We start from the raw sequence: 12,929 nt of genomic DNA on the forward strand, positions 1-12,929 counted from the left end.
GGCCCCAAAGAAAAGAGTGCTCTTTGCATTTATCCCAGTAAGTTCTTCCATCAAAGCAGTTTTGCTGCTAAATGCAGGCCTGAAGCCATACTCAAATAGGTATAAAAACAATCTGTTTCATCCAAGCAGATCTGAAGTTGACTGGTTATCACTCCACTGCTTCGGTCGGAAAGATGTTAGCAATCATGTGGTGGTTGTGCAAAACCACTGGATCCAGGGAAGATCTCCAGAGGGCTTTCAGAAGTACCTCTTGCAACCCTCCCCAAAGATGTTTCCATTTATTCTCAAACTGTGCTTCCTTTTTTCACACCATTAACAAAGCAGTCCAAGTAAATTAGGGAAAGAAAGATTTATTTTCCTTAAGCTTCTAATATATTAATACAAACAACGGTGCATAAACGGAGTATTTTTTTACAAAGTAAACAGTGTGTGTAAAAGTACTCCTTAAACAAACAAAAAAACAAAGGCACCCCACCCCGAAACAGATATAATAGGTTCCAATAACACTGCAGACTTTAAAAGATCTGACCTATGGAACGTCTGGTGTTTGTATTGTGTAACATAGTGTTCTATGACTGTTTCCTGAGTTACCATCTAGACACTTTAGAAGATTTTTGTAAAAGCGCAATAAAAAATAAAAGGCTAGACCTTCCGTTGTGAACAGTTAGAAAGAATTTAATCTGTGCTACATATCCAGGCTGTTTTGCTGTAACTCTCTATAAATTCTCACCTAGTGGTTTCAAGAAAAGGGGCAAGGGGGGGGGTTCAATATAGAAAATATGTCTTGCCATATAGCAGGAATGGGCAGTGTAAAGATTGGTTGAGGCACTCATCAGAGACAGACATGGCTGATGGCAGTGGTGGATGGGCCCTGGATTGGCAGCGAGTGTGGCCAAGCTTGACATCCCTTTCCCCTCCCTTTCCTGGACAAACACACACGATGCCTGCCCACACAGTCATTCTCCCTCCCTCTCTCTCAAGGACAAAAACCTCCTCCTTTGCCACACACACACTTTCCCCACATCTAGGAAAATGTACACACTCACTCATCCTCCTCACACCCCATCAGCTTGGATGTCACTATAGTGCCTCCCACTCTCTTGCTGGCTGGCTTGGGGAATAACTGAAGAGTATGTATGGGTTAAGTATCTGGCTGTGGAGCCAGAGGCTGGAACCATGATTCCCCACTGTGCCTACTGGGAAAAGAGCCTGCCTGTATGGCCTTGGGCAAGCTGCCCAGTCCGAGGGTGCCCTCAGAAGAAGGGAATGGTAAACCACTTCTGAAAACCATGAAAAGGGTCACCATAAGTCAGAACTGACTTCATGGCACACAATTAATTAATTGAATCCAGTTGGTGTGCTCCTCTGTTATTCCCAATGACAACCAGTTGAGTAAGTAGGGGCCACTGATTTCATGGAGTGTAAGGGTGAGTAGGACCCCACATGAGTTTGTGGAAGAGGAAAATCTATACAAGATAGTTATTCCTGTATTTTGACCTTCTGATCAAATTCCTGTATTTTGCCCTTCTAATCTCACCACCAGCAGCAGCAGCAGCTGTTTAACAGGTTGGAGAGAGCCCATGTTTCATGGGCATGGCAGCATGAAAAAAAATCCATTCCCAGATACCTTCTCCCCATCATATCCTCAGCCTGTAAAAGACATAAATGGCAGACTTGCAAAGAGTGTATGGAACTGGGGTCTTTAGCATGTGAGGTGGGTCACTGTGAAAGCTTCCAAAGATCACATGCAAGTCACTAGATGTGCCGTAATGAACATCGTAATTTGGTATGCTCTAGCCAAAGTTAAGCACTTTTAATTGAAATCTTCTGTTTCAAAAGTGGAGGGTTAGGTACATGCTTATAGATCTCCCACCTTAGCCAATGGGACAGTGCTGTAACACTTTACACTTATTTATTCAAAAAACTCAGTTCACTTAAGGCAAACGTTCATGAGAGTACAGCCTCAAATTGTCTTAATTTTGGCTGTGAGAATCCTTCTTCAGTTAAATGTAAAGTGATGGGTAAGAAGGTACCTAGTAGTGTCTCATTTAGGCACAGCCATTAATAAATGAACAGGTTGTTTGGTATTTTTTCTAAAATGTAAACATCTCAGAGTAAGTATAGAAAGGAGACAGACTCAATTATAAAAGGAAAGCCTTTTCCTTATAAAATGCTGTATACAAGTATTAGAAAAAGATCTAATTAGTTACCAACATGGTCAAGCAGACTAATAAATATCAAAAGATGCAGTTTTGGCCACACAAAAGGAAGGATACTGAAAAAAGGTCCATTGAAAAAAGGAAGGCTGATGAGATTCTGCTCATACTTGAAGAAAACTTTCCGATAACCTTTCCTGCAAGGTGAGAGGGGAAAGCTCGATTAAAATGTCCACCCATTCAGAAATCATTATATATTGTATCACAGCACCCAAAATTCCACCATTACAATAGAAACATTTCTTTCTTCCAAGGAGCTTGCGTGAAATAGGATACAAGGCGTCCCTGCACCTGCAGAAACAAGCACGCTACACTGCTTAGAGCCGAGGTGGGGCATCCCTGGCCATGGAGCGAGAACTGGTCCTCGTGTGGCGTCACAAGCCAGCCATTTATGGCTCTCTTGCTGGCCACAGCCCCTTCTCTGTCACAACGTGGTTGGTGGTTTCATCATTGTTTCTATGGATTTCCCCCATTCTGAAAGTTTTAAATGCCTCTCCTAAGCCTGAGTTACTGTGAAGAAGAACTCTGGCCTCATATATGCCGGTATTCTTGATCCTATTCTTTTCTGTTTTGTTCTGTCTACCACTGGAATGCAGGCGCCCTCTCCAAGAGCTTCTTTGAAGCTGAATTTGGCACTTGAACTAAAAGAGGTTCCATACCCTTGGCGCGTAGTCTCCCTGACAAGCTACCGGGCTCTTTGGTGTCAGAGATGGAAAGTACACTTTGCTCTTGCCATAACAGAAGTTCCCAAGTGCAACGTTTGGCTCCCCTTGCCATGAGGAGGGGATGAGGACCATTCACACACTTGACAGAAATTACTCATGGGCAAGGTTCCCTCTAAGCTGCACAGTTCTGTGGGTGTACAGAACCGTATAGGTGCCACATACCCGCAGTTAGTGTTGCTTGCTACACACTTAGTTCTGGTCACAGCTGGAACTTCGCCTGAGGGGTGGGGGCAGGGCTTCCGCTCAATGCTGGTGGAAAATTAGAAGGAAATTTGCTCCTGGGCACCACGGGGAACTGATACACTTGATTCCTTCCACTGGTATGACCTCAGCTACTATGAATCATGTCTACTTGTACTTGCATAGTATCGCGGCTGATCTGTTTTCTGAGTCACAACTAACTCCGCAGGTAGCACTTCCACATCACCTTCAGGGATGGCATCCCTGAACGTGAAAGGGTGGGACTACCTCACCTCATCATCCACCCAGCTAGCCACAGTCACAGAGGTAGATCTTCACATATTAGGGACTCAGGCCTGTTTTCCCCAAGAATTGTACTTGCCTTCAGAGCAATGTGCAGGACCTGGGCTCCCGAAACGGGTTGCTTCCGGCAGGAACTCCAACAAGCAAAGCATCTTTGCAAGCGTTCTGCATACAGTATTGCTGAAGCTCTGCGGCAGCCTGAGACACCTGGATGACAGAAAACAGGAGACATTACACAAGACACCATCACGACATTTCTGGCAAGGCATCACCTGTTATTTCTGAAGCTTTGATGCAATCCTAGTTTCGCATGAGCCAATGTGCTACAGAAACAAAGACAGGAAAACCTATGGCTGCTTCTCCAACTTCGCGGACTCCTGTCAGCTGACAACACCCACTGGCCCCAGACAGCATGGCCAGGGACCAAGACACCTCCCTCCATCTGGGACTGAAGAAGATCTTAAGATCCAAGTCAGCATATATGTAGTGGGCAGCTTCCGTGGGCATTCAGGCCATTTCAAACCAGATGATTGCTGGGAGTGGGGGGGCGATGTTCCCAGGGAGTCCGGGCGAGAGTGAACAGGGTGCATCAAAATGGTTAATGAACTAAAGTCCTTTGAAAAACGTTAATAGATTATAGTAGTTCAACCTTTTAGTGGAATCCCAAAATATGTAAAAGAAAATACCAGATGTAAAAGCAAAAAAAAAAAACTTTTTAATATCTATATATGGAAATATGTAATCCCAAGACCATTCCAGCGCAACTCCAAGTTTAGATATGCAAAAGGGAGAGAAAAGGAGAAAGAAAAAAAGAAGTTTCCTTTGTTCTATGTCAATACTGGCCTATTTCCATGGTTTTCATTGTGGTTTTCCCTTGGGAAACTTTGGATTGGCTCTACAATAAGTGAGCAAAGTTTAAGGAAGAGTAATGCTAGGGAAACACCTGGGAAGTAAATGGTAACTGGGGGCTTCTCTCCTCAATGAATTGGGGGGGGGGAAAGGCTTGCTTGCTGCCCTCTAAATCCTCTTGGATTTAACAGTTTACTGCCACATTTCAAACTGCAGCCATTTAATATTTTTCCCTCCTGGTACAAAGCTGCACTGAGATATGGCCTCAAGGAGTCACTGCCCACCACTGCATCTATGGAGGGAGGCTTTCCTTTCATAGAAGCTGGTCTCAAGCTTTTAAGAGAGGGAGGAAGTAACCTGCAGTCCTCCTGTTGTTTGACTACAATTGATCTGATCTGATCTGATCTGATCACCAGTCTCGTATGGTGATATTGAAACCTTATTTCTGGAGAGAATAAATCTATCATTTTCTATCACCGATGAGCTCCAAATTGGAATTCCAAGTTCAAATACAGGGGAATACATTCAATCTGAAATTCAGGAAAGCTGTTCAGATTTGATTTGGGATGGTTCCCAGATGGCTGGTATAGAACACTGGTTCTTAACCTTGGGTTACTCAGGAGTTTTGGACTGCAACTCCCAGAAGCCTTCACCACCTGCTGTGCTGACTGGGGTTTCTGGGAGTTGCAGTCCAAAAGCATCTGAGTAACAAAGGTTAAGAACCACTGGTATAGAACACACTGAAACATTATGCTCCTTTCCCCCTTTTTCCAACAAAATGAAATGATTTCTATTGCTATGTACTACTGGGATATGAATTTAGATGAAACTCTCTCACAGTCTATTTCCATGAGCTTTAAATTGAGAACCACTAACACTGACCTCTGACAGCAAGAGACTGTCCTGGAAATGTCAGCTTTCAAGGCAAGAGTGGTAGGGAGAGACTGCTTGTAAGAACGGAAATGCTTGCTGTGACTGACCTAGAAAGCGTTCGCTGCAAACGTTGTAGAAAAAAAACTGTGTATCTGAACTAAAGTCCAGAAGAGGAAGACTCAGCAATGATACAGCATTAAAGAAACACAGCTAGATGCAATAATAGCTTCTGGCTGAAAATCAAAATGTGTTCTAAGGTTATGATCATTGTCTAAAAGCCAGGTGTTTTTACTTGTTTATGTTAGCCAATGTGCCAAACAGGACATTGCCTTGGGGGGGGGCAAAGAGCCAAAAAGGCTGGCTCTTCAGCCTTTGCTGAACCCCATCCAAAATACAGCCCCTCTTAAGAAGCCATGTTTCCCCTCTGGGTCCCTTATCACACAGGAGAACATGCTTGAAGTGTGTAGTTTAGGAAGAGAACATCCGGAGATAGGAGAGGTCGATTTTTGGACCAGAAGAAAATTAAAAACAGAATACCTGAACCAGCATGGCCAAAGAAATGTATCTCAACATTTTTCATGCAGAAAAAGTGAGTTTTCTCACTTCTTAAAGCCCAGTGTAATTCCACAAATAAACATGTATTTATTTATATCCCGCTTTTCCACCACTAGTGCCCAAGGCAGCTGAGAACACATCCAATGAGTTAATATGACAAAGCAAAAGCACAGCAACAATTCCAAGTAACCACTGTATCAATGGAGAGATACACCGCAAAACAATAATACGACATTGAATGAAATACTTGACTGTATTTGCCAGTCAGGTTTCAGGCAGGGTTCTGTTTGTGTGTGACAGTTATGCAGCCAGAAGTGAACAGTTGGAGCGAAGTGTTCTGTCAGCAATGTAACCAGCCAGTTAGTTAATAATGAAGTAAATTAAGCAGTTAAGCTCAGGAATGTAACAAGTTAACATTTCAACAACATATGTTTATTTTTAGATAAAAACTGTGAGTAAAATGAAACCTTTTATTGTTATACCAGAGTCTCCAAGTGAAAGTACTGAAACCAATAATTGCCAGTTGAGGTAAACTAATAAATAAGGGGTGGTTTATTAAAGGAGACAGTAGTTCAGTCTTCTCTGTAGGTTCCTGCCAGAACCATTTTTTTTATCTGCTGAAGGATTTTTTTAAATTAAGGCCACATTCAACGATTTCCTCACACCAACTCTGCCAAACACAACACTTTATTCAGGCTGAGATACGCAAGACCTTGGTTTTATGGTTCTTGGTTTTATGTCACAACAATGAATGGTGATCTACTTTATTATTCATTCCACAAGCCAACTCTCTGAGGAGAAGTCTTTTCCTCCCTAAGCTTTATTAGCTACAGTGACAGAAAATTGTGTGGCACATGCTCAGTCTAGTACCCTCCAAATTGTGCATGCTAGATTTCCCAAACTCTTTCTAACATGGAAGTTATCACACAATGACTTCATTTAAAAAGTGTGCCAATTGAATCAAGGAGACCTACAAAAACAATCTCTTTTTTGGCACTGTTCTCTGTGGTGTGGTCGAAAGAGCCTCTTCATTACAAGCTTGGTTATTTACTTAGCTTTGTTGATGTCCCACCTATTATAAAGCAGTTCACAATGGTATCAAAGCAATGAGAAGTACAGTAAACAAACAGTTATTAAAACATTAAAAAGTAAAGAGAACAAATCAACTTTCAAACAGAAACAACACAAGGAGGAGTCAGATCTCACTGCTGCCAGTCATCCACTGCTTCATTGACTTGTTGTCCTGTTCATTATGATGACAACTAACTAGAGATGGGAAAAATTTACTCTGGGAGACTAAAACTCCCACAATCCTACAGCTGATAGATCTTGAAAGTTGTCATTCAGTGACCTCACTCTCCCCATCTCTGCAACCGGGCACTCGTGAATGTTCAGAGGGTACAGGCAGGTATTATTGTGGTGCCAAAATGTCACAGACGTTGCCCCTAGGCAGTCCAGAGTTCAGGTGCCACCACAAGGAAGGCCTTACCTTATTTCAGTGCCCAATGTAGTTTTCCTAATGATGGGGCAATAAGACAAAATTTTTCTACTTCCCAGGATCTAAGAGCACAGGCTGGCTGCTATAGAACATTTCATGAGTTCAATTCCTCCTTGTGCCTCCTTGATGGGCTGGACTCGATGATCAATAGGGCCCCTTCCAGCTCGGCAATCTGATGATGATGGTGATGAGTATCATTCTCTGATGCACCCCAACCTGTGGAATTAAAAACTCCAGCCTGTGGTACAGTCACTACCTAATGTGATGTAGTGAACAGAGTAATAGAGACCTGGATTCAGTCCCCCAGCACTGCAGTGGAAACACACTAGGAAGTCGAATTAGTAAAACTACTCCTTAAATATCTCGTTCACCTTGAAAACCCTATTAGGATCACTGTAAGTCAGTTCTGACCTGATGACACATAACAACATCCTGGCATGTCTTCCTATTGAAACATGGAATGCTTAAAATTGCCAGATTTAACAACACTGAAAGCACACGTGTCAGTTAGAAAAGGGGGACAACCCCAATTCACAACTGATGATGATTTTACACCACATGTAATGACTTCCCAGTATTACTTATTAAAATAAGAATTATGTACCATCAAGGGTGGCTCCTAAGAACTCAGTTATCTGAGTCTATTAGGCCAGGTTTTTAATACAAGGCCAATCGAATCCATAATCAAAAGGAGAACTGCTCTCATTAGTGTAGACACAGTTCTTGATCTGAAGAGGGGTGAGGATGTTTTACCCTAAAGACTTCAGGAGAGGAAGCCACCCCAACCACCAACCACCCCACTTTGTAGCACTGGTTGCCTATGCATGGGACTGTTTAAAAAGCTGGACTGACACCCTGCCTTCTGTGTTTTTCAAGTAAATAAAGCATTTGAATAAATAATAGCTTCATCCTATACAGGCAAACTTGATAATGAGTTTGACATACATTTCATTCTGCTTGAGTGAGATCTCACAAGAGCCACAGCCAGTGGGGAATTCTGGGCTTGAGGGAATAATGGTATGCCATGCAATCTGGTTTCACATGTGTTCTATGGGATGGAAATCTATGGACTAAATCCACTGGTAGCTGCACCAAGAGGAATTTCAGTCATAAATGGAGCCTATGAGTCAACAACGCAAGTCCGCTGATTTTAAAGAGATCAACTCTGTGTAGACTTTTAATAGACCCTCTACATAGGACTAACAATGGATTTGATCCTACAGGAGGCTGCATCCTAAAATGCAGTGGGAATAAATCCCACTGGACATAGTAAAACTTATATCTGAGGAAGCAGGCATGTGATGATTCTGTGTATGTTACAGCCCAAGGCTAAATGGACGGAGACAGATGTGTTTCTTTCTGCGGACAGATGTTCAATTTTGTAAAAAGAGCGGCAGCAGGAGACTCCTCCTCATTAGCATTGGCTTGGATCCTAACTAGGTGCCCATAAATGGAAGGAACCTTCACATTTAGATATAGAGAATAAGATCCAACAAGACCCCTGCCCCCCAGCTTGTGCTGGTGGAAGGGAGGAGGAAGGGATTTCTGCCAAGCCATTCTTCCTGCAGCCCCCTCCCCACTATTCCAAAGGCCTCCCTTCATCTCAGAGACAGATTTTCAGGGGCACAAAGAATGCATTTGTAGCAGCTCCTTTCTGCTGCCATGCTATTGGCGTATTTGTGGGCACGGCCCTAATAATGAGAACAAATTCAGGACAGGCTGGCTGTTCTGAACAATCTTCTTGAACAATCTTTGTGTTACTAATGTGCTCATCCATCCATTCAACTGAACACTACTGCCATTACAGAGAGGGAGGGAGGGGGGAGGGAGAGGAGGAGAGAGACTTGCTCTAACCCCCTTCTCCGAAAGGCTGCTTTGCCTTTTTACAACTCTGTAGAAACGGTGATTAAACAAAAGAAGCTCCTACTGGATACAGGAGGGACTTTTTGCTCCCAGTTCATGTAGGTGAAGGCCATTTCTTTCCGGATGACAAAGGAAGGGTCATCATAGCTCATATGGACTATGCAACAGTCCTGCTCATCCTTGCAAACAAAGAAACATCTCCCAGGCAGCCAGAGAAAGGCAGTCAGATGCAAGCTAGTGAGAATCTGAAGATCAGCTGCTGTCAAGAATAGAAAACAGAAGGAAATATCCAGATTCTCTTGAACAGTACAGGCTTCCAATTTGGAATAGGAAGCAGTCATAGCTTCGGCTATACAATCACATGGGTTACCTAAGGGTAAAAGGGGACTATAATTACAGGCTGTTTATTTATAAGCCCATATTTTGTATAAATACACTGAGTTAAAAAGCATTTGACGGAACGTGATAGCCACGATTTAGTTTTTACTTGATTTATATCCCGTCTTTGGGGTTGTTTTTTTTAATTATCCTATATTACAACACACTACGTCGACCAATATTTATTCCCAAACGAAATATTTAAACGTTCATAAAAGACAGACAGCCGCTCGATTCACCGGATCTTAGATCCTCAAAGGATCAACAATCGAGAGACCCACTGAGCCACGGTTTCATATTTAGGAGTGGCCAACCACGAGCGCCCGTCCGTCCGCTCGCCTATTCGGGGCCAGCGCCGGGAGACGAAAACATGGATCGAACAAGAAGAGCTCAATAAGCCCTTCCCAAGGGCAGGCCGGGATCAGGGCCAGAGTAGCCAAAGCAAACCCCACTTTCGCCCAGAGGGCCAAAGGCCTAGCCCCCCCCCCAAGCAAAGCGTGCTGTTGCGTGGATAATGGGAGAGCCAACCGAGGAGCTGCCTCCGCAGCCGGAATTACGGGCAAAGCAGAAACCCGGGCCCACGACTGCGCCCCTGGGCTTCGACCCGCCGGGCACCCAAGGGACGGGGCGCGCCTTCCGCCTCCCCGCCGCGGACAAAGGGCGCCTTGTGATGCCCCGGGCGCTGCGGAGCCAGAGGCGGCCGAGCCCTTCCTCTGCCCTCCCGGCACCGCTGGCAAACAACGGCGGCCGGGCGGTCGGAGGAACCAGCCCGGGTCCCGCCGCTGGGGCTCAGGCGCTGGCCTGCCTTCGAGGCCGCCGAGGCTGCTCCGCCTTACCCGGATCCTTTCCACGCCGGCCTCCAGCTTGAGCTGCTCCACCAGGCGCTGCAGGGTGCTGAGGCTGGAGTTGGAAGACATGCTGCCGGGCCAAGCGGGACGCGGGCAGCTCCTCGGCCCTCCTGCCGCTCGCTCTCGCTCTCGCTCCCGCTTCTCTGCCGGGCGGCTCGGGAGCGCCACGCGTCGGAGTCCAGGCGAAGCCACTCTCCCGAGGCAAAGGGGAAGGAGGGAGGGAGCCGCGCCCGAGTTCCCCGCCTCCCGCCCCAGGCGGCCCTCTGTCGTCGGCGAGCCAGTCCTGAGAGATCCTGCCCGCCAGGGGGAGGCCCTTCCTCCGACTCGGACTCTTCCAAACCTCGGGCGACTCCCGAAAGAACGAGTCCTTCGCGATGGGGTTTGGTTCTTGGTCTCTGTGAATGCACACAGTTGGGTTTCGGTGCATGGGCATCGTCTTGGTTTCCTTTTTTCGCTTGTAGGTTCTTGCGGCAATTCCCAGGCTACTCCTTCGACGTGACAGACCGATCGGGGTGGGGATGACTACAGAAGGTGGGTTTTTAAAAAATTACTCATGAGGGCAAGATTCGCTTCGGTCTTCAAAATAAAGGTTTACAATGGAATATGAGGACATGCGTGGGCTTAACATTATTTATTTATTTATTTATTTATTTATTTATTCAATTTATATGCCGCCCAAACTACCCAGAGGTCTCTGGGCGGCTTACAATAATTAAAATTCAATACAGCAAAAGATAAAATAATTAAAATACAATTAAAATACAATTAAAATTGCCATCAGACCCACAGCTAATATTATTTCAATTAAAAGCCTTCTGGAACAGGAAGGTTTTGACCTGGCGCCGAAATGTCATCAGTGTTGGCGCCAGACGAATCTCAGTCGGGAGGGCATTCCATAGTCTGGGGGCAGCTGCCGAAAAGGCCCTTTGTCTACAAGCCGTCCCTCTTACCTCCTTAAGGGACGGCTCTTTCAAAAGGGCCCCCTGGCTAGATCTTAACTGCCGGGTAGGTTCATATGGAAGGAGGCGGTCCTTCAGGTATCCAGGGTCCAAGCCGTTTAGGGCTTTATATATCAAAACAAGCACTTTGAATTGGGCCCGGGCAGCAACTGGTAGCCAATGTAACTTATACAGAATCGGCTTGATATGTTCCGTGGCAGCTGCACCACTCACCAGCCGCGCAGCTCGATTCTGGACCAGTTGCAATCGCCGGACCGTCTTCAAAGGCAGCCCCACGTAAAGCGCATTGCAGTAATCTATGCGGGATGTTACCAGTGCATGTGTGACTGTCATGAGACTCCGCTCGTCCAGGTAGGGCCGTAGCTGGTATAATTTCCGCAGCTGAAGGAAGGCGCCCCTGGCCACCGAGTCCACCTGGGCTTCCAGTGTTAGACTGGGGTCCAGGAGCACCCCCAAGCTGCGGACCCTGTCCCTTAGGGGGAGTGTAACCCCATTCAGGGCGGGGAAATGGCCCTCCAGCCTGTCCGGTGAAGCACCCACTAACAGCACTTCCGTCTTGTCTGGATTGAGTTTCAATTTATTAACCCTCATCCAGTCCATTATCAGGTCCAGACACGAGTTCAGCACAGAAACTGCCTCACCTGGATTGGTGGAAAACGAGAGGTAGAGCTGAGTATCGTCAGCATATTGCTGACTCCTCAGCCCAAACCTCCTGATGACCTCTCCCAGCGGTTTCATGTAGATGTTAAACAGCATGGGGGACAGTATTGAGCCCTGAGGAACCCCATGACATAACTGCCATGGGGCAGAGCAACTGTCCCCCAGCACCACCCTCTGGACACGGTCAGCCAGGAAGGAGCGGAACCACTGTAAAACAGTGCCCCCAACTCCCAACCCAGCCAGCCTATCCAGAAGGACACCATGGTCGATGGTGTCAAAAGCCGCTGAGAGGTCCAGGAGTATCAACAGGGTCACACTCCCCCTGTCTCTCTCCCGGCAAAGGTCATCATACAGGGCGACCAAGGCAGTCTCTGTACCAAAACCCGGCCTGAAACCCGATTGAAATGGATCCAGACAATCCGTTTCATCCAGCAGCGCCTGGAGTTGCCCGGCCACAACCCGCTCCAACACCTTGCCCAAATAAGGGAGGTTCGCCACTGGTCGGTAGTTGACCACCAGCCTTGGGTCCAGGTTAGGCTTTTTAAGGAGTGGTCGAATTACCGCCTCTTTCAAGGCGGTAGGGACCACTCCCTCTCTCAGAGAGGCATTCACGGCCTCCTGGACCCAGGTGCGAACCCCCCTGGCTGATCTTCCAATTAGCCAGGATGGGCAAGGGTCGAGCGGAGTAGTGGTAGAATGGACAGATCCAAGCACCCTGTCCATATCATCAGGTCTCAACAATTGAAACTCATCCATTAATACTGGACCTAAGCACGGCGCACTGGACACATCCTCTGATTCTGCAGTAACTGTGGAGTCCAACCCACTGCGAATCTGAGCGATTTTTCCCTCAAAATGTATGGCAAACTCATCACAGCGAGCTGATGAGCAGTCCGGGACCTCCACCGGATTTCCCGGTTGAAGAAGATCCCGGACCACCCGAAACAGCTCTGCTGGACGACATTCTGAGGAAGCAATACGGCTGGAGAAATATTGCCGTTTCGCCAGCCGTATTGCCACGA

At 46.3% G+C, this 12,929-nt stretch overlaps 1 protein-coding gene across 1 annotated transcript; it reads right to left on the reverse strand.

The window, feature by feature from the left end:
* Positions 1-334: 334 nt before the first annotated feature.
* Positions 335-10,494, reverse strand: GNG10 (G protein subunit gamma 10). Its single transcript, XM_020791097.3, has 3 exons — positions 10,277-10,494; positions 3,504-3,631; positions 335-2,353 (listed from the first exon to the last, which is right to left on the reverse strand). The coding sequence occupies exons 1-2, from the start codon at positions 10,355-10,357 to the stop codon at positions 3,506-3,508; spliced, it is 207 nt and encodes a 68-aa protein (XP_020646756.1). The 5' UTR covers positions 10,358-10,494; the 3' UTR covers positions 335-2,353; positions 3,504-3,505.
* Between the last annotated feature and the right edge of the window lie 2,435 nt (positions 10,495-12,929).

This window comes from Pogona vitticeps, chromosome 2, assembly GCF_051106095.1.
Source record: "Pogona vitticeps strain Pit_001003342236 chromosome 2, PviZW2.1, whole genome shotgun sequence".
Classification (NCBI taxonomy): Eukaryota; Metazoa; Chordata; class Lepidosauria; order Squamata; family Agamidae; genus Pogona; species Pogona vitticeps.